General features: G+C 51.2%; 1 protein-coding gene across 2 annotated transcripts; it reads right to left on the bottom strand.

The window, feature by feature from the left end:
* Nucleotides 1-1442: 1442 nt before the first annotated feature.
* LOC142900124 (SLIT-ROBO Rho GTPase-activating protein 1-like) lies at nt 1443-21515 on the bottom strand. 2 transcript variants are annotated; one of them, XM_076044216.1, is made up of 23 exons: nt 20789-21515; nt 14481-14676; nt 14334-14388; nt 14143-14250; nt 11823-11885; nt 11337-11537; nt 10787-10915; nt 10157-10378; nt 9884-9985; nt 9084-9281; nt 8873-8957; nt 8654-8681; nt 8534-8567; nt 8234-8294; nt 7733-7810; nt 7522-7656; nt 6573-6678; nt 5904-6128; nt 5109-5188; nt 4003-4192; nt 3507-3647; nt 2627-2954; nt 1443-2119 (listed from the first exon to the last, which is right to left on the bottom strand). In XM_076044216.1, the coding sequence occupies exons 1-23, from the start codon at nt 20853-20855 to the stop codon at nt 1709-1711; spliced, it is 3243 nt and encodes a 1080-aa protein (XP_075900331.1). In that variant the 5' UTR covers nt 20856-21515; the 3' UTR covers nt 1443-1708. The 2 variants fall into 2 exon arrangements, with proteins under 2 accessions (XP_075900331.1, XP_075900330.1); XM_076044215.1 differs by having other exon boundaries at nt 2627-2957.
* Nucleotides 21516-21864: the final 349 nt, after the last annotated feature.

Raw genomic sequence — 21864 nt, forward strand, 5'->3', positions numbered from 1 at the left:
ATACAGCAATACTCACAGACAAAAAATTATAAAATTAAATTAAAAGGGTAAATCCTCTTATGACACATTCAAAAAAAAACTTCATGGGGGAAAAAAAAAAGAAAAAAAAAAGTGAAACCTTCTTTTGAGTATCAATGCACCAACATGTCATGATGCTACATGCCAAGGTCACCATCCTACATGTCCAAAAAGTGCAAAAAGGTCACGATGAGTATTTTTTTCTAAATCTTTTTTTCTTTCCATTGTTTAATGCTAACGACGCATCAGGCTGCTGCTGCTGCTCGTCACTCCGGAAACATGCGTGAGTGGATTGACTACCTCCCAACCCCCCCCGCCCTGCCCCTCCCCACCTCCCAAAAAAATAAACAACCAAAAACATAGGACAAGATTTAAAAAAAGGCACTTTCACATACGCACACACACACGCCATTGTAATCACACACACACACAGACACACACACACAGACAGACACACACTAGTTCCAAGCCTGGCGTGAGGCCACATTCAGTGTGCTGCTGTTCAAGTGTTTGTTTCTTTGTTGGGGGCGTGTCACACAGTAGAGCCCCACCCTGTTAGCTTATTGTGTACTTAAGGTTAAATAGTGACTTCAAGAAAAACCAACACGCACACACGCACGAATGCACGTGCACACGCACACACACACACACACACACACAGGAAGTGGCTTTTTGCAACCGTCCCCTCCCAACTGGACTGGTGTGTGTTGTGGCAGACATGAATAATCTATCAACGATCTATTTTTGGTGCATCTGCGCCCGTGGGCAGGCAGGCAGAGGACACACACTCACACACAGACACAGACACACACACACACTCCAAACCGAAGAAAACTAACCCCTCCCCCTCCCTTAACCCTGTCTAAAGTCGGACCATTTGTGTCTGTGTGGCCCTGCGAGCCCCTCCTTCCACTCCCAAAGTTTCACCCCCTCCTTAAGAAAAAAATGCAAGAAGGCTGTTTTTTTTTTTCTTTAAAAAAAAAAAGGCGTGGCAGGCCGCTGTGGCGGCGTGCGGAACATTCAGTAGATGGCGCAACAGTCGGTAAATACAGAAACATTCATCACGTAGCGACGAGACGCTAAAGGTTAAGTCACGCAGCGCCACCGACGACCACAGGGGGCGCTGCTGCTTCTTCTTCTTTGTTTTTTAACGTCGTGGTTTGAGGTGTACGTGAGGCTAGCAGCAGAAAAAAAGTATTTGCAAATTGTACAAAAAAACAAACTTTGAAAAAAAAACTTCATGGGCTACATCGTCCTGTTGGCCGCGGCAGCCAATCAGAAGAGTCAGACTGAGCAGCCTTTTTTTCTGGGCTGACCTTCACCTCACCGTAAGAAGACAACGCCCCGCCCACCCCCCCCCACTCCCCTCCCCCGACCCCCCGCGCAGACCACCCCACCCCCAACCCACCCCCATTGGTGGGCGGTCCCCTCTCGAGCGCTAACCCCTTGAGCGCTAACCTCTCAGAGCTAAATGCTTAGATACATGGAGAAACGTAAACTTCCTAACACACCAAGAGAGTAACACACCAACCCGACAACACACAAACATCATGGCATATCATATCATAGGTCATAGGTCATATATGATTTTTTTTTGTTCATTATTACTACATTGAAACGGTTTTCTGCGTCTCTCCAACCCTCACTGTGGCTAATTCACCCTGATCTCCTGCTTTGGTTGTGTCCTCCCTCACATGGTGCACGACTTGTCGAGCGGCGGTGGTGGCAGCGGCGGCGTGCTGCTCTTGGGGGGGACGGCGGGTTTGGGCCGGAGGGCCGGCGGCCGCAGCGGGGGCAGAGCCATGCGGGTGGCGGTGGGCTTGAAGGAGCCCAGGGTGTCAGGGGAGGGGTTGGCCGGGCGAGGTGGGCCCGGCAGGGGGCTGAGGGGGCTGAGGGGAGTCCCGGGGGTCCCTGGGGTCCCAGGAGTCCCGGGGGTCCCCGGGGTCCCTGGGGTGCTGGGCGTGCTGTGGGGGCTGGGCGACTCGGAGGAGCAGCTCAGGGCTCCGTTCTTCACCTGCTCCAGGGTGTCCAGAACCACGTCGGGCGCTGGCCGGCGGCCCGCCAGCTCGCCCAGCGACACCGTCACTGGCGCCTCCACAGCCTGCAGAGGGTGACGCACAGCACGCCACGGACAACAAGCAGGAACACGTGAGTTCTTACAAAATACAGAAAGTGGATGGGCCGTATGTATCGTGTGTATGATGTTGTGAGACCCGACACACCCAATGAACCCAGGATACATTGTCCCAGCGCATCATCAGGGATCTTTCACCAGGATGTGTACCTTGTTACATCATTACTATTATTCTAGACTCATATAAAATAACAATTGCTATTATTTCCATAGAGATCAAAGGAATAGAGATCAGGGGTCAGAGATTTTACTTCTTCCAGTATGTTTGATTCCATTGATTTGAAGTTGATTGATTGATTTTGTTTACTTGTCAACCTTTTCTTTATCATGACTATTTGTTTGGTTTTGTTCTGATTTCATGGTTTACGCACATGGATCAATATACATATATTTAAAATCACCACCACCACCACCCCCCCGCCCCACTGTGGAGGACCCCATCCACGGGCACAGGAAGCTGCAGGTGACTGTTACCTGTGGCAGCGTGTCGTGGTCCCGCCCCCTGGCCAATCCGCTGCTGGAGCGCCGGATGGGGGGCGTGTCCTCTGGCCGCCGGAGCGACTCGTGCCTGCTCACCGTCATGGTGACGGTGGCGGCGGCGGCCGAGCGCCGCCGCCTCTCAGGGCTGTCAAGGGGCGGGGTCAACACCTGGCCCCGCCCCAGCAGCAGCTCCCTGGGGCTGAAGTGTCCTGTCACCGGCGGCGAGCTACGCTCCAGCACGCCACCGTTGCCGTGACAGTGGGCGTCGCCGGAGCGGCCCAGCGGGCGGCGGAACAGCCCGTCGGTCCGCTTCCTGCGGTGGCTGCTAGACAGGAAGTAGAAACATGGCGTGAGTGAAAAAAGACTTTTATTTTGAAAAGACTATATTTCCTTAGACACAACGCTGTCATTTAGCAAATTGATGAATCAAGATTCTTGATCCGTCTTGACTCTAAACATTACTGCTGGACGCAACTCATTTCAGTATTTCAGAAACATTTTCAAGAGAAAAGAAGCTGCTTGAGAATCAACATCAGCCCCTGGTGGCCGTTGCAGGAAAGCACACGAGTCTGCCCTGCCTCTCAATACACAGAACAAAGTTTAAAGGTCCAGTGTGTAATATTTGGCTTGATTTATGATTTTTATATAGGTTAAAACTTAACATGCTGCCCACAAATACATTAATAACAGTGTATAATTGCAGTACAATAAAAGTCATGTGGTTTTCCTCCCCAGTTTTCATGTATATTCAGTATATGACAATCTCCACTGATCAATAAAGGTCCCAGTGCTCCCAGTTAGCTGCCATCTTGCACAGGCATATTTCTAAGGAAGCCTGGTGTGGACACTCCAGCTGCCTGACAGCACAGCGGACCTGTTGTAGTTTTCTGGCCGGACGTCGGTGGGCGAGCTCAGCTCGCTGCGGCAGCGCTGCTTGTCCTCGGCGCTGCTGCTGCCGCCGCCGTCGCTGTCGGCCGCCTTCTGGCTGAGCGAGTCGGAGCCGCCGTCCTGAGCCCTACACACAGACATCATCATCAATCAATCCGCTGATCCACGGAAGTAGCAACAGATCACATCCGATGTGAGCCGCCAATCCTCCCACAATCCTTCAGTGCTGCTTGTCGATCGATTGATCAATCAATCAGTCAAATGGGCCAATTAAGGAGCAGCTGTTTGTATTGTGAAATTGGTATCTTGGTATATAACCTCAAAAAATCAAAAAGATTCATAGAAATCTAAGAAAAACTACAACAAAAAAGATTTTTAACCAAAGAAAACCAAGAAAGATGTTCACTGTGTGTGTGTGTGTGTGTGTGTGTATGTGTGTGTGTGTCTGTTTGTGTGCGCGTGTGCGTCCTGATTCCACATGCCTGTCCTTCAGCAGGATGTACTGGTGCGGCACCAGGCCGTGGCTGCCGTTGACACGCCCTTCCCACCAGTCATGTGATGCCCGCTGGTACAGCTGCAGCGACGCCCCCTTGTGGAAGGAGAGCTCGCGGGCCGAGCGGCCCACGTAGTCGAAGCGGGCCACCGCCTCCAGAGCGTCCAGAACCTCGCCCTCTGATCCAGAGAGAGAGAGAGAGAGAGAGAGAGAGGAAGAGGAGGGTGAGCCCCGCCCCTCAACACTAGCTCCACCCACCAACCATCAGCCAATCACTGGAGAGCAGGGGAAGAGAGGGGGGGGGTGTACATTCAGGCCCTGTCCACACGGGAACGTTGAAAAAAGTCGCGTCCACGCGCTGGCAGATGGAAACGGAACGGTGGGTGAAAACGATGTAATGCGTACTGCCACACCCAAACGTGGCGCTGTTAACAAACGCTGACACAGCCACCGGACCCACGATTTAGAAAGAGGGCATTTCCGCTACACTCTAAACACACAGAAAACAAAAATGGCGAGTGGCGGGGAAAAAAAGTGAGTCTGAGGTTTTTGTGAGGTTTTTGTAGTAATATTGCCAACAAATCTCGAAGCGCCTGCGATACAAAGACAACTCCGCTCGGCGCCATCGTTGATGTTTGTGCCGCATTGCATGCCTTGTTCTTTTCCGGTCACATGACAGTGACGGTGCGATGACGTCATCGTTTTACAAGGAAAAGCCGTTTTCACTGTCCAGACGGAAACCATGTGACAACGGCGAAACGTCGTTCTCCCACTCTGGGACCCGTTTTCAAAAAATACCGTTTCGGGGGACCCAAAACGCCGTTGCCATATGGACGAAACGCCGTAACGGTTAAATACTTTACCGTTTCCACCAAAAAAACGTTCCCATGTGGCCAGGACCTCAGAGAGAATGTTTCTTGGTCATGCAAACAGAGGAGGGAGGAGGGAGGGGAGGGGGGGGGGGGTGTGAGATGTCTCCATCGGTCTGCGGTTGCCGTGGAAACCACATCTCCAGCAGGACGGCGTGGGCGAGCGTGTGAAGGTCGGGGGGGTGGGGGGTTGAGGGTGGGGTGGGGTGGGGGGGGGGGATCACACCTTCATCGCTGGTCTGAGTCTCAGTGCCGCCGTCAGGCTCCGCCTCCTCCAGAGCCCCAGGCTCACTGAAGGGACTCTCACTGAGGGGGAGAGAGAGAGGTGGGGGTTGGGGGGGATGTCAATGTGATGTCCGTTTAGCATGGCAACAGGGGGGAGGGGCTAATCAGCTGACGATGGATAACAGACAGGCAGACGCACCGGATTGGCTGTTAATCATCAATCAGACCTGAAAGCCAGAAAATTTCAAGGTTCATTCCATCCATTATCGGGTGTTTCAGTTATTAGCTTTGCATTTTTCTCCTCCGTGACTGTCTTCAAGTTAGACGAAGAAGACCTTTATTGATCACACGGTGGGCAATTTTGCAATTTCCAGCACATATCTGCTTTGATCTGAAGCCCTGTCCACCTCCTCCTCCCCGTCAATAATCGGCCCATCAGCTGATGACGTTAAACCTCCTTTACTTTATGGAGCTATCGTGCACGGAACTAAACAAGATCAGAGATCATCTGTTGATGCCTGGGGGGAGAAAAAACCTTTACGCATTGCAATGGACAGCCAGAATATTATTCCTTTTACTGAAGTGTCCTACCTATTCTGAGTTATTATCTTATCTCATCTCCAATCCTTTATTATTGTTTTTTTGTTTTTTTTAAATAAATTCTTTTAAACCATTTAAAGCCATGAAAACCCTGCAGTGGTTCTTCTGCCAGTCCTGATACTCAAAGGAAACCAAAACCCGCTTCCCACCCCTGGCGCCCCCTGCTGGTCCCCGGTGCCCCTTGCTGGTCCCTCACCAGTACTGCTCCCCGGTCATGCACTTCTCGTAGACGGGTCCGGGCAGCTCCTTGGTGTCGGGGAAGATGTTGTCGTGGTTGAGGACGACGGTCTTGACCACCTCATTGACGTGGGCCTGGCAGGCCACCTGGTCCAGGGAGTCCGGCGTTGGCAGCAGGGTTGGCCCGAAGACGATGGCTAAGTTCCCAGCATCCATCATGTTCTCATCGCTGTACTGGGACAGGCTGGGGGTGAAGGGACGGGGTCACAGAGGTCACGGAGGTCAGAGGGGTCACAGAGATTCGTCCGTTTCTGGGTTTTAATTCTGTGTCACTACATTTTTGAAATGCTTTTTCAGTTTGGTGCAATATGTACGTACAAAACCATTACTGAAAGTACATAAATCTACTCATTGCTACTCTGCTGCTCCCTGCAGTACTCCATGGACACGCACGTTTTGCACTCATATTTGTATTTTTATTTCATCGTTTATATATATATATATGTATATATATGTATATGTGTGTGTGTACATACATACATATATGTATATATATATATATATATATATATATACATACATACATACATACACACACACATATACATATATATACACACATATATATGTATATACATATATATATATATGTATATACGTTCAACAGGAAGTGGGAGGAGCCACTCACTGGTTGAGGAAGGCAAAGAGGTAGCGCATGACCACCAGCGTGGCCCTGGACACGCCCAGCAGGATGTTGCGGATGCACTGCGCCCTCTCGTACATGTTCTCCATCCCTGCCATACAACACAACAAAACAACACAAAACCCAATGAAGGTGCAAGAGAGAAAACGTTCAACATTCAACTCGAGAAAAATAACGAGAAAAAATGTGTCCTCCTGTTTTTTAGGTCAACATATGATGAGTCATCTAAATCATTCATAATACAACCACTGCCCCTTCCACCCCCAATGCAGTTTTGAAAAGCTCTCAATATAGTTTGTAGTCAGTAAGTCAGTGAAGGAGCACTGAGGACCAGTGAGGGGCGGAGCTACAGCAAGGGCTTAGCTGGGACAGGAACAGGAAGCTGCTGCTCAGTCTGATCTTTGTCGGTTAGCCGTTAGCATGCCTGCAGTGCTGCATGGTCAGCGAGTCTGTTGGTTTTTTAAGACTATAGACTTCCAACACTTCCAGGGGCTTTTAAAGTAGCTCATCCCTGGAGAGTGGACCATGTTCAGGTGGGAGAGTCTGAAGATACCAGCAGCAGCATCATGGAGCTCCAGCATCATGGAGCTCCAGCATCATGGAGCTCCAGCATCATGGAGCTCTGGCTGAGGTGGCACTGAAACTGCTGACGGATCCAGACACTACAGCAGCGTCTGCACTCTGATGACAAACAGCAGAGAACACCTGTCCCCTCAGAACTGTCTGCACGCACGCACACGCACGCACACACACAGTGCTCCTTTACTCTGAGCCACAACAGTGACAAACATGAGCTCTTGGCTGCCCTCTGGTGGCTAAATCCCCAGCAATCTGGGCAGAGCAGTGTTTTTCAACCACCGCCAACCAACCAACGACCAGCCGTGAAAGATCACCAGGTGTGCCGTGGGTGGCCCGAGAAGTGGGCGGGACTTACGGACGCAGGAAATGAGGTCATTGAAGCGCTCCTTGGGGAAGAGTGGGTTCTCCAGGCCGCGGAAGTAGAGCTTGAGCACGCCGGCCACTGAGTTGATGTCGTGGTTGCTCTCCTCGTCGATCAGCGGGTCGTTACCTGCACCGTGGGGAGGGGGAGGGGCGGTTAACCACATCCAGGCAGGTCATGTGACCACGCAGTGGGTGCGGCTCACCTCTCTCAAAGGAGTTCTTGATGTCGTTGACCTCCACCTGTGAGCCCGACACCCGGAAGATGCCCTGATGCTGAAGACCTGAGGGGGGCAGCAGAGAGCGGCAGAGGTGATATTAGCCAGCAGGGGGCGACTGCAGAGTGAGACAGCGAGAGCTTCTCTCCCAGGGCAGCAGCACCAGAAACCAGTGCAACCACTGAACCGTCTGGGGATCCCTCACAACATGACGTTCAAACTGAACACTTGACATCAGCTGATTCCTGTCCATCTGTACTCACAATGTGCAACAACTGAACAATCTCCTCCTGTTATTGATTTGCACACTCCACTAGGGGGCACTGCACTGCACTATTCTTATCTATTTTACTTCATTGTTGCACTATTTTTCATCTATTTCAAATATATCATTTTCTGTCTTATTATATTTCAACATTCTTAAAGCAGGACTGGCACCTCGGTTTTACAATGACAATCAAGTCTTCAGATTGTGATTGTGAGGCTCACCGTGGAGGTTGATGTAGCGGATGCAGCTCTCCACCAGCAGGGGTATGGCTTTGGTTGAGTCCTGGGGGAGATGGCCAATCAGCATCAAGCAACACAGACTTGAAAATGTAACTCTAAGTGTGCGTAGATGATATCACTCCATCAAACAGACTGTCAGCGAATCACTCGGTGAGACAGGAAGACAAATGCTCGGCTTTGTTGCGCTAATGCTAATTTGACATCCTGAGCCCTTCCTCAGTCTGACTCTGCCCCCTGGGCGAGCAGGCGGATGACTGGACGGCCGGAGGTGCGAGCGCCTACCTGATGTTTGCTGTGCGAGTTCTTCCGCCCACGGCTGCAACAGGCAGAGAGACACAGACAGAGTCAGACGGACGAGTGAAGTTGCACCTGATTGGTTCGTGGAGCTGAGGAGAAACCTACCTGGTGGTCAGCAGCTCAGCCTTGTATCCTGGAGAGAGAGGGGGGGGTAAGAGACAGAGAGAGAGAGAGAGAGAGAGAGAGAGAGACTGAGGTGTTTTCTTATCGACAAAAGCAGAAGAAGAAGAAGAAGAAGTAGAAGAAGAAGGAGAAAAAGAAGCAGAAGTAGAAGAAGAAGAGGAAGAAGCAGAGGAGGATGGACAGAGGTCAGACTGCTCTCACCCTCCGCCAGTGCCCTCTTCAGGGTGTCGTGCTTGGCCTGCAGCTTGGAGATGAGGTTGCTGCCCTCCAGGTACTCACGGAACTTCTGCCCATTAAAGAAAAAACAAAACAAAACATCAGCTCTGTGCGTGTCCACTAGGGTGAGCACCACCACCTGAGTGACTCAGAGAGACAGACGCTCTAAAGTTTGACCCCTCCCCATCGCCCTCACATTGAAGTAGAAGAGCTCGGTCTCCTGCTGATTGGCTCGTCTCTTGGCCAGGCTGGGTTTGTTCAGGTATCCGTCCGACACGCTGGACTTGACCGACTCTGACGACGGGCTGTGAGTGAAGCTCTGTGACACGTCGCAGTCGTCCAGCACCGTCATGTCCTGCAGCGTGCTCAGGGTGGCGCCCCACGTCTTCTTCACCTGCAGGGGGAGCCACCACCGCACAAGTCAGCCAGCCAGCAACTCCACTCCTCCGCTCCTGCACCTTTTTGTTGTTTTTTTGTGAGAATGTTTTTCTCTTTCCAACCTAAAATCTGATTAAAATTCAATAAAAAAAACGAAATCAATGAAAAGGGGAAAGCTCCGTTCAAATCTATCAGCTTGTCCACGTTCTGCTTGTTCAACTGTTCTTTTTCTTCTTTTTTTTTTAGACGACCTTCAGGCGGGGTCAGCGGCGCCCCCATCTGACAACAGCAGCAGTTCCACACCTGCTTTAGCACCAGGAGGAATTAGCATCAGTGCTAGTCGGCCAGACCATCACATTTGCAAAACACAAGAGTTTTTTCTTCTATTTCAGCACCGGCAGCAGCGGCCAATCAAACAAAGAGGGCGGAGTCACACACACAGCACCACAACTGTTGATACACTCGTCGACTCTGATTGACCACCTGGACTTCACGGCAGCAGAGCACAACAGGACCGATCGGTGTCCTCCATGGGAGACAAAGGAGGCGGAGCTACAGCACCAGGACTGGGTCGGGGGGGGGGGGGGGGGTGAACTGGGGGGGAGGGGCGTGACTCACCTCCTCGTTCTCGATCTTGAGCGACGCCAGGCGGGTCTGCAGCTGCGTGAGTCGCAGCGTGAGCTCGGCCTGGACCTGTTGCTGCGACACGATCTGGGTCACCTGACAGGAAGTGGAGGGCAGCCAACTGTCAGCCAGCAACACGGCAACAAGTCTTAAAATTAAATTAATCTTAAAAAAAAAAAAGACAATGGATTTCATTTTCTTTCTTCTTTCCAAGAAGTTCCACTTCTTCTCTGCTGAGAAATGCTGCCCCCCGGTGGCTGCACTGACCGTGTCGCCCATATGGGACTGGAAGCCGAAGCGCTGTGGTGGGCAGAAGGCAGTGGGGTAGAGACCCAGAAGGCGCTGGCGGTCTCGGGCTGGGTCCAGGCCCTCCACGGCGCCATCTAGCACCTCCAGCCCCGCCCTTCTAGATGCCTCCACGCTCAGCTCAGCCGACAGGTAGGTCCTCAGAGCCCGGCTCAGACTGGAGTGGTACCCTAGGTCACAGCACTGGCGCCACCATGGGGCGGCAGAGAGGAAGTCAAGTCAAGCTTTTCAACAGAAACCCCTACACCGAATATTTTTTTTATTTCAAAAGCAATGTTTTTGACTAATGCATCCTGAGTCTTGTAGTTATATCCCCTTTTATTCCCTTGTTTGTTTGTTTTTTAATTGAAAGCCTAACTTTCCAACTAGTGAAGAAAAATTCACCAGGAAATCTTTTTCAGTTGTATGGTGAAAAAACCTAAACGTGATGGTTTTTCCCATCTGCTGCAGTTTCACAGCTCTGCTGAACATGTAGTCGCGTTCTGAGGTGTTAACGAGGCATCAGAAAGCCTCCAGTTCCGCAGCCACTCATCTCTCATCCGGGAAGGAAAGAACAGATGCAGACACGAAGAGATGGGAAGAGTTGCTCACGTCGATGATGTCGGGCAGGTCGTGGATGTAGTACTTGAAGACGGAGGCGTTGGTGGCCTCCAGGGTCAGCAGGTACTCGTTCCGGGCCTTCAGGGTCTTCAGCTTGTTCTCTGAGTATTTCGCCTTCCTCTGAGGAGGCACGGAACAGACATGTGACGGCGCCGACAACAGGCCGTGCTCACGTTTCATTGCTTTACGTTCAAAATGTTTCGGTACGACGTCTTGGTTTCTGTACCGGGTCCAGAACGTCACACATTTTCCTCATTGCTTTCGGCTGAGAATCTCGTTTAAATCTTAAAAGTTTAAACAAGAGTGTTTAGTACCTGCCCCTGTCATGCCAAAGCCAATCAGCAGCCACTTCAGTGATTTACTTTCTTGGATGTTTCTAAATTTGGCATTTTTCCGATATTCCAAAAATTTTGGTCACCCTCACCAAAACAAGTCGACCAAAACTAGCCCAAACTAAGCTCAAATTAGCCCAAATGAGCTCAAACTAACTCAAAACAAGTCAACCCAAATTAACCACAATTAGCCGTTAGCCACTCTGTACCTTCTCCCTCATCTTCTCCATCTTGCGGGCGGCGTTGCGCCTCTGGTGGCGCTCTTCTATCCGCAGGCCGAAGACGGGCTCCCCGCTGCCGCCGCTCGACCCCGTCACACCCTTGACGCGGCCCTCCTGACGCTCCGCCTCCCGCAGCTTGGTCTCCGCGCTGACCGTCTCGGCGTGGTACATGTGGTACGTCTTCATCACCTGGGCAGCGTGTCAGAGCCAGTCAGAAGACAGGAGGCCCCCCCCAGGCCTCACCCCAAGAACCGTCTACTATTTCATAGTATTTGTCCAGCAGGAGGCAGAGGTGAGCTCAGTATTTACTTGTTTGTAACCTAGAAGCTAAAAGCTGGAAGCCCTTGAGATTCTGTTGAAATGAAAATATAACTCACTACTAACGACCAACATATATATTGAGTGCTCGTTGGTAACTATGGCAATTTCAGGGGTTCAGTGTTTCTTCTGATGAAGAGAACTGGTGCTACTCACGGTGTAGAGCTCGTTGAGCAGCTTCATCAGGTCCTCCTGCAGCTGGAAGATGATCTCCTTACTCTGCCAGGAAGAGGAGCAGAAGACATTTCTTGAGGATCATTTAGATTTCTGAGAAATCACATATTTCCACACCAACAGTGAACCACCCTCCTCTCCCCCAACGGGGCAAAATACAGACCTTTAGATATTTATTACATTACAAAATGAATGTTTGCCCCCTAGTGGCTGGATGCAGTACTCTTCATTAGCCCCTCCACCCTCTGTGCTAGCCAATAGGACGACTCGATTCTAGGTTGTTTTGTATTTTTCCTCTTTGTCCAGGATTGAAATGAGTTTTTCTGACTCTTTAAAAGTGGGCGGAGCCTCTGTGAGGGCTCCTGATTGGCCAAAGGCGACGCGACAGCAGCGACTATTGCTCTGCTACCAAACACAATGTATTGAAGCTCCGCCTCCATCAGGTGGCTCTTGGGGTGAGGCAGCAGCTTCAGCCGCGGCGCGGCTTGTTAATATTCCATGATGCTAAATGACGTTCAGACAGACGGACACGACTGCTGTGGTGCCTGCTGAGAGCCAATCAGAGGAATCCCCCCTCCCACCCTGCCCAATGCCCCCACCCCTCCTCTGGACCAGGATGTGATGGCGGTCTGACTGCTGCTGCTGTTACTGCTGCTGTTGCTGTTGTTACTGCTGCGGCTGCTGCTGCTGCTGCTGCTTTTGCTGCTGTTACTGCTGCTGCTGCTGTTACTGCTGCTGCTGCTGTTGCTGCTGCTGCTGCTCCTGCTCCTGCTGCTGCTGCTGCTGCTGCTGTTACTGCTGCTGCTGCTGTTGCTGCTGCTGCTGCTCCTGCTGCTGCTGCTGCTTTTGCTGCTGTTACTGCTGCTGCTGCTGTTACTGCTGCGGCTGCTGCTGCGGGCGGCTGCTGCACTTTAGTTAACATGAATAAATGACGAGCAAAGGAGATTAATAATGGAGGCAGTGAGCTAAAGCTGGAGGTGCGCACGTGTGTGTGTGTGTGTGTGTTTAATTTGCTGAACTCTGAGGCCTAAAAGACCTCTGGGGACGGGAGCCTTTACACGTCATTAGCATCAACGCCGCCGTTGCCGCTGAGACAAGGAAAGTCTCAACACACGACTGTTGGCTGACTGGCTGATAAAAGGCCGTCTGCCACCAACGTCCTGCACAGAGGGGGGGTTTTACTGAGGGGGGTGGTTGGTTTTGCTCCAGCTGCTCCAGCGGCAGGAGACGTCCTCACGTCTACGTCTTTTCCAAGATGGGCGGAGCGTCGGCTTTTCAGAAAAGGGGCCGACACAAAAGTATAAATAAAATACCTGCAATTCTATCATCTGGCCAGCAGACAGCTGGTTGCAGAAAGACTAAAAATGACTGGCTATCAATGAAAGTGGGAGGAGCCCCTGAATTCACACCGTGACCAACTGGTTACATTGTTTCAACCAATAGGATCTCATGTCCCACTGTATCTGATTTGGTCACATTGGTATAAAAATGGCCAAGGGGTTGTGGGCGTGGCTACAACGACCTCCAGCTCCGCCCACCACACCCCCAAATGTGGAATCTCCCCGTTTCAAAAAACGGACAGGACGCTCCAGGTAGCGCGTCAGAACCAGGGTGGTGATGTCACCGTGACTCCGCCCACCTCTAAAGATAGTCAGTGGTGTCCCACAGCAGACTGCAGAGTTAAAGGCCTCGTTCGTCCGCATCACTTTAAGCTGCACTAATGATAAAGTCTCCAGCATGTTGTTATCTTTTAAATATCAAGTTTATTACTTTACCACCTATTGTGTCACAATGTGAAACTTTGAGTGACTTGAGGACATGGAAAGGAGCCAAAACATTACAGATTAGGAGTTTTGGATAATAGCAAAGCTTTATCTGCTTGTGTTTATGGGAGGGATACACTGGTAGCGATACCTGAAATTGGTATCGGTACCGATACCAGCGTTGGGTACTTTACTCATACTCATGTGCTGATACCAAGATACCAACACCAGTTGTACATGTATGTATATAAAAATTGTGTTAAATGTGTGTTTGTACTGCAGTGAAACTTATTCCATTACACATTGTATTATGTGTAATGAAATAAGTACTGAAGTATTGGTATCAGTAAGTACTGAAATGCAAGTACTTGTACTCTACTGGTTCTGTATCGGTGTGTTGCTCATTTAAAGAGAATTTTTTTTTTTTTATCTGAAAAATAAGAATAAAATGAATAACTTCAGTATAAAGGAATCTAATAAATAAATAATTAAAGGATCAAATGACTGCATCATGAAGACATATCTCTTGATGAACTGACCCTCTTGAGCAGCCGGGCCGAGTCCTCGCTGATGTGGCTGAGTCGCGAGATGACATTATTCAGGTAGAGGTCGCTCAGCGTGGCGTGGTCCTTGCTCTCCCGCCTCACCTGGGGGGGGGGGGGCAGCGTGAAGGTCAGGTGACGTACCAGGCAGCACAAGCTCAAAGCTCCGCCCCTCCCCCCCAACTCACCTGATTCAGCAGCAGGTACCAGCAGTTGACCGGAGACAGCAGGTTCTGGTCCTTCCTGGAGGGGGCAGGCACACACACATGGAGTGAGTGGCGGTGAGGTGGAGGGTGGAGGTAGAAGGGGTCGGCGGGGGGTGTGTGTGTTCCTACTTGTACTGCTGGTGGTCCTTGGTGCTTCGAGTCTTGGCCATGAACCTCTCGGCCAGCTTCTCCAGGTTCCTGGAGTACTCGGTCTCGATCTCAGACTTCTTCCTGAAGAAGTCCTGCAGGTCCTGAAGCAGCTGCACCCGCATCTCCGTCTGCTGCTCCAGGCACCGCTGCTGCTCCACCAGCTGGGTGCGCACATCTGCAGCCACCACAGCACAACAACAACCCAACACAGGCTCGTCATCTCCACTAGGTGTTGCTGCACACACACACACACACCCAGACAGACTACATGTGCTAGCTTGCTGACACACTAGCAAGCTAGCACGCTAATACAAGCGCTCGCACACACACACACCAGCTGCAGTCGTCTCCTTGAGGGAGTGGAGAACGTGGAGCTGCTTGAATCAACAGTGGAACCTGACTGAAGCTTAATGCGCTGCTGCAGCAACGACAACAACAACAGCTGCTGGCGGTGCAGCAGCAGCAGCTCCATGCTAACGCTAGCACTGCTAGCCTTGCCTAGCAGCAGAGGTTCTTTGGGATGCTAATGCAGACGCTACAGAGCAGCAGAGCAGCTTCAGCAAGCATCAACAGCTTGGGTCCGCAGCCGTGTGCTCACCGCCCCCTAGTGGTCCCTCCTGATGGTCTTTTCAAAATGGACTTGCAGCAGATTGGTGGAGAATCACCTCAGCAGATTCAACAGCCAACTGATCAATGACAACCAATCGATCAATAACAACCAATCACCAGTCACTCCTTAATTCTAGAGACTCTGGACACTGGATGCCGACTGTGACCACCGGGCTAATCACCTTAAAACAATTAAGCACCCTGCTCCAAAGCGTACATAATTTCCCGTCAATTAGGAATCAATTAAATCAGCTCGTTATGAAGCTCCGCCCACTCCTCTTCCTCCTCCCCTCCCTCGCCCTTCCACCTCCCTCCTCACTAATACCTCATTTTGCCCTGATGAAGAACCCTCCATTCTTCTCAGAGGAGTCACCTTGGACCGCACACACGCACACGCACACACGCACATACACACACACACACACACACACACACACACACACACAGGCTAAGTCCTGCAGTCAGCACGGCAACGCTTGGCTGCTCGTGCTGTTTCGGGGGCGGAGCCATCTGCAGCAGCAGGAGAGAGAGAGAGAGAGAGAGAGCGAGTGCAGAATACACAATAAGCCCACCTCGCTTTATCACACACACACACACACAAGAGTGTGGACGGACCAATCCCCGGGAGACTCTCCACTCCACTACCTGTTGTCTTGGCAACCACACACTGTGTGTGAACCATGTGATGAGGAAGGTGAAGACAAGAGCGCCAATCTGCCGCATCAACACTCTCTCTCTCTCTCACACACACACACACACAACTGCATGCAAACACACAAACATTCACAGACTATTTTCCGCCACATGCTTCATGAATATCAGCAGAACCTCGACCTCTGGTGTCTCACTCCTCAGTAAGGATGTGTCAATGTGTGTTACACTATGTGTGTGCGCGTGTGTGTGTGTATCGATTCTTTGTGTTATTAATTTAAAATGGCTGCCGTCTTATGACAGTCTCTCTCTCTCACACACACACACACACACACACACACACACACACACACACACACACACACACACACACACACAGTGAGACTCACACAGGCTGTAAGACTTCTCAGAGGAAGCAACGACTGCAGTGATTGGCTCAGAAAACCCCAAGGGGGGCGGGCCCAATGGTCCGTGCATCTCGTTTCTGATTGGTTCTGTGACAAAATCAAAATTAAATCAAAATCAAAAACTATCAGGTAGGAGATTCTGAAACAGGAGTTTAATTCCCCATGTAGTTGTTTGAGGGAAGCATGAGAGGGACTCAAACCGTCATTTCAGTGTTTGTGTTAAAATTTCAGGGTAAACATTTCCTGATACGGAGGTGGGGGGACGGAGGGGGGGGGGGGTCAAGAAGACGTTTAAACCCTTTAAAAGCAACGTTGACAACTACGGCATCCCGAGAGGGTCACGCAACACTTCCTCGCCAACGCCCTCTGGCCCTGAACGCCACAATCGTGAAGGCGACCGGCCAAAAAGTCACAAACTTAAAAGCAACCGAATTCATTTGTAAAATTTTGAAACTGATTTTCAAAATTGGGAAAATCCAGAAAACAATAAAAAAAAAAAACACAGAAATGTATGAATAATCAACACACTGAACAACCCGACCTTGAAGAAGAAGAAGAAGAAGAAGAAGAAGAAGAAGAAGAAGAGGTTGAGGTGGAGGAGGGACAGTTTCATTTCCTGGATGGTGAAAAGGTTTGCTGTTGCAGAAAAGAGGGAGGATTCTGAGCTGCTCAGCTCATCGTGGATTTCAGTCACTCAGCCAAACGTGAAGGAAGCGTTTCTGCCTTTTTGATGTCTGAGACGCCGCCGCCGCCGCCGCCGCCCTGGGAACACCCCCGAAGACAAGGCCACCGCTGCCACCGCCGCTCTGATCAAAGGCGGCGACCACGTGATGAGGGAAAGACGTGAAAAGAAAATCCAGACTGATGTAATCTGGAGGTTTTGTTGCTAAAAACGCTGAAGCGGCACAAAAGGATCGTTATCGAGCTTCAGCCTGATTCATTTCAGTCGACTCCTCTGATTGGATCGGGATCAGGAAGTGGACCCTTGGCTGCTCGGAGACGATTAAGATCAAAGACGTGAACACTTTTAAAGGGGTGGGGCGATCTTGAGATGCAAAATTTTAATCCACCAAATTGAAAGTGAATAAACGATGCTGATCATGGTCCGGACAAGACCACACTAGACAAGACCAGACCAGACCACTCCAGACCACACTAGACAAGACCAGACCAGACCACTCCAGACCACACTAGACAAGACCAGACCAGACCACTCCAGACCACACTAGTCAAGACCAAACCAGACCATTCAAGACTAGACCAGATATCTAAAGACCATTCATCAATGATTCAGATATTGAACAGTGAACAGCTCTTCCTGACTGACTCAGTAACTCTTGACTGACTGACTCAGTCATCATCCAAAGTAAATAGATGATGACTGAGGTTTCTAGCACCTTCGTGATACCACAAAGTGCTTTACATTGGCGTCTCATTTACCCATGCACACACACATTCATACACAGTGGGTGGCTGCTGCCATGCAAGGGCCTGCTGGCACCAATTTAGGTTCAGCGCCTTGCACAAGGACACTTCAGCACATAGAGTTGGAGCTGGGATTCGAACTGCCAACCCTTCGACCCTTGGATGAACTGAGCTCAACTACCAAGTGAGACACAGCTGAGCTCTACACCCGGGACTTTTAAACTAAAAGGACTGAACCGAACTGACGTTTGCTCCACCAATGAGGTGAAGATGGACGGTGGCGGATTCAGTTTCTGATTGGATGATGAGAGTCTCTCCCTCCCACTGAGCCACTGACTGACTGACTGACTGCAGAGTGATTCACGCCGCTAACCACAGGAAGATAGTCTACCCCAGGACGTCAAAACTCAGCTGCAGGAAGGCCACACCCCCTCTAACCTAACCCCACCCACTACTCATCATCGCCATCATCATCATTATCACGATTACTACCACCACCATCAACATCATCATCATCATCACCACATCACCATCATCGTCATCATCATCACCCAGACTCTCCTGTTTGTATCAAACGAATTAGGATGACTGTCATCATCATCATCATCATTATCATCATTATCATCTCCACCATCATCATCATCATCTCCACCATCACCATCATCATCACGACCACTACCACCATCACCGCTACCATCATCACCATCATCATCATCATCATCATCATCATCACCACCACCACCATCATCATCATCACCACCACCGTCGTCATCATCATCATCATCATCATCACCACCACCATCATCATCATCACCACCACCATCATCACCACCACCATCATCATCATCACCACCACCATCATCATCATCATCACTATCATCATCATCATCATCATCATCACCACCATCATCACCACCATCACCACCATCATCATCATCACCACCACCACCATCATCACCATCATCATCATCATCATCACCACCATCATCACCACCATCATCATCATCACCACCATCATCATCATCACCATCATCATCATCATCATCACCACCATCATCACCACCATCACCACCACCATCATCACCATCATCATCATCATCATCACCACCATCATCACCACCATCATCATCATCACCACCATCATCACCACCATCACCACCATCATCATCATCACCACCACCACCATCATCACCATCATCATCATCATCATCACCACCATCATCACCACCATCATCATCATCACCACCATCATCATCACCATCATCATCATCATCATCACCACCATCATCACCACCATCACCACCACCACCATCATCATCATCACCATCATCATCATCATCATCACCACCATCATCACCACTATCACCACCATCATCATCATCATCATCATCACCACCATCACCACCATCATCACCACCATCATCACCACCACCACCACCACCACCACCACCATCATCATCACCACCACCGTCGGCATCATCATCATCATCACCACCATCATCACCATCACCACCACCATCATCATCATCATCATCATCACCATAAACATCATGATCATCATCATCACCCCAACTCTCCTCTAATTGTATCAAACTCGTAAGGATGACTGTCGTCTGATTCTGACACACACACACACACACACACACACACACACACACACACACACCCCTCCTGCAGGCTCACACCTCACCTCAGTGCAGAGACTCCACCCCCGCCTCCGTCCCCACACCTCCCACCTCCTCCTCCCAGCAGGAGGGGGAGGAGAGGAGGGGCATGCATCCAGTGTATACATTACATGACATGCTGCCTCCTTGCAGCCGACCAATCAGGAGCCGGAGCAGCCGGGCAGACTTTGGAGGCACATAGTTACAGATCTGACATAGACCAGCCTGCAGCCCCTGGACGGAGCTGCACCACAGGGCTTCCCCCCCGTGTGTGTGTGTGTGTGGCCTTTGCTCTGGCCTCCTGCCAACACACACACACGCACACACACACCCACACACACAAGCAATGAGGGATGAGTGTGTCAGTAAAATACACAGACCGGTTACACTGGGACTGGATTCATGAAGAGAAAGAGGAAGAGGAGGAGGAGGAGGAAGAGTGTGTGTGAAGGGGAAGGAAACGTGAGGAAGGATGAGGAAGGAGGGAAGGAAGGGTGGTTCGAGGGATGGAAGGGAGGGAGGAGGGAAGGAGATGAATCATTTCTGAATGAAAACTGGTTGAAGTCAAGATGAAAAAACCCCCCCAAAAAAACAGGTGAGTGTTGATACTCCGCCTGCTGGCGGTGGCGGTGGCGGCGGCGGCATGGGTGATGAGCAAGTGTGTGAGGAGCCATGTGGCGAGAAAACCAGAGAAGGGGTGGGGTTGGACAGATGGATGGATGGACCAATGGAAGGATGGACAGACGGATGGACGGACGGACGGACGGATGAATGGATGGACAGACGGAAGGAAGGACGGATGGACGGACGGACGGGTGGATCCCATCAGGAAGGTGTGAGCGGCTCGATGGTCGGACATCTTGGTGAAACCAGCAGGAGGAGCAGGAGGTGGTTCAGTGTGGCGCTCACTCACTCGCTCGCTCGCTCGCTCGCTAGGTCGTCACCCAGCGGTGTGAGGACGGCGGTAACCATGGTGACTGTAGGGGAGGGGAGGGGGGCACTAATATGGCAACCACTGTTTCATTACCTTATAGCTTAAACACACAGATTAGCACCAGAGACCACACACACACACACACACACACACACACACACACACACACACACACACACACCCTGCTGCAGTCACAGCCCCAGAGGAATATCAATAGAAGGGCACAGTGGCCACAGGTCCCAGCGGGAAGCACACCTGCGCGCACACACACACACACACACACACACACACACACACACACACACACACACACACACACACACACGAGGCAAAAAGATGAAGGTCCTCTGCAGACTGGAGCAACGCGCGCGCACACACACATACGCACACAACCCCAGGCACCATGCAGCACTCAGGATGAACCCAGAAATCCTGACGTCTCACAGCGAGGTGTCAGCGCGCGCGCGCGCGCACGCGCGCAAACCTTTTAATCCAGTCCTGCACGGGTGCACCTGGACATGCCGACAGACAGACAGACAGACAGACAGGTGATGATGATGATGATGATGACGATGACGATGATGATGAAGGTCGTACCTTTCACCTGACTCTCGTACTCGGCGAGGATTTCTTTGTCCTTCTTGCTTTTGTTCGAGTTGGACATGACGCCGCTGCAGGTGACTGACGGCGGCCAGGTGACCAGGAGGAGGAGGAGGAGGAGGAAAAGGAAGAGGAGGTGGAGGAGGAGAAAACGGCTTATCTCCCTCTGCGTGCGCCGCTCGAGGCTTCACCCGCCAACATGCTCCTCACATCCACCCGCTGCCGCAGCGAGGCGCCACTGGTGGCCGCGCGCCTCCACACCGAGGAGGAGCACGAGCAGGAGGAGGAGGAGGAGGAGGGGGGGAGTTGGCGCGCGAGTGGAAACTCACGCACTCGCACGCAGACAGAAAATGACACACCCGCGTCTCACCGCCTGCAGCCGCTTCCCGTCCACTACACTACACTACACTACAACACTACACGCACACGCAACATCAGAACACACACAACCACGCTTCCTCCTCCAGTGCAGCGCGTGGCAGCGTGCGTGCGATCGGATCCGCGCGACGCGCACTCACGTGTGCCGGACTGCAGGGTGGCGTAGGGAGGGGGGTTTGGGGGGTTGGGGGGCACCGGCCTCACACCCACAACGTAGGAACGCACGCGCACGCGGCGTCTCACGTTCGAGGCGCGTGCTTAGACGCGCGTGCCCTTCACAGTGAAACGTAACAAAATGAAAATAAAAAAGGAAAAGCAATAAAAGTTTGGGTTGACAAAAATGACATTTGCCGGTGAGGAAAAGGGTGTGTCCACGCGGGAGGCGGGGCTAGAGAGGCACGTGATTGACAGATGGGGGGGCGGGGGGAGGCGAATCAATGACCTCATTATCCAATCAGCTGCACCAGCAGGTTGGACCGTTTCGCTTGCAATCACATTAATGGGACTGGCGCGCTCACCTTCTCCTCACGTCACTTCCGGGCTCGGCCCCGCACCGCCCAAAACACACTCATCCGTCACAGCCTTACTGCGCTGATCTCTGCCGCCATCTAGTGGCGAATCCAATAAAGATTTATTTGTCACGCTTAAAACTTTTGCAAATGCAAAGGAAAGGTTTAGTCGTCACAGTCATGACT

The sequence above is a fragment of the Nelusetta ayraudi genome, unplaced genomic scaffold, assembly GCF_046127955.1.
Source record: "Nelusetta ayraudi isolate G7.1 ecotype Tasmania unplaced genomic scaffold, CSIRO-AGI_Nayr_v1 ptg000079l, whole genome shotgun sequence".
NCBI lineage: Eukaryota > Metazoa > Chordata > Actinopteri > Tetraodontiformes > Monacanthidae > Nelusetta > Nelusetta ayraudi.

Coding starts and splice junctions, on each gene's coding strand:
- LOC142900124 (XM_076044215.1), bottom strand. CDS start 20,855: ATGTCCAACTCGAACAAAAGCAAGAAGGACAAAGAAATCCTCGCCGAG. Junction 11,886..14,142: donor CGGCCCGGCTGCTCAAGAGG/GTCAGTTCATCA, acceptor TCTTCCTGGCAG/AGTAAGGAGATCATCTTCCA. Junction 4,193..5,108: donor GACTCAGACCAGCGATGAAG/GTGTGATCCCCC, acceptor TCTCTGGATCAG/AGGGCGAGGTTCTGGACGCT.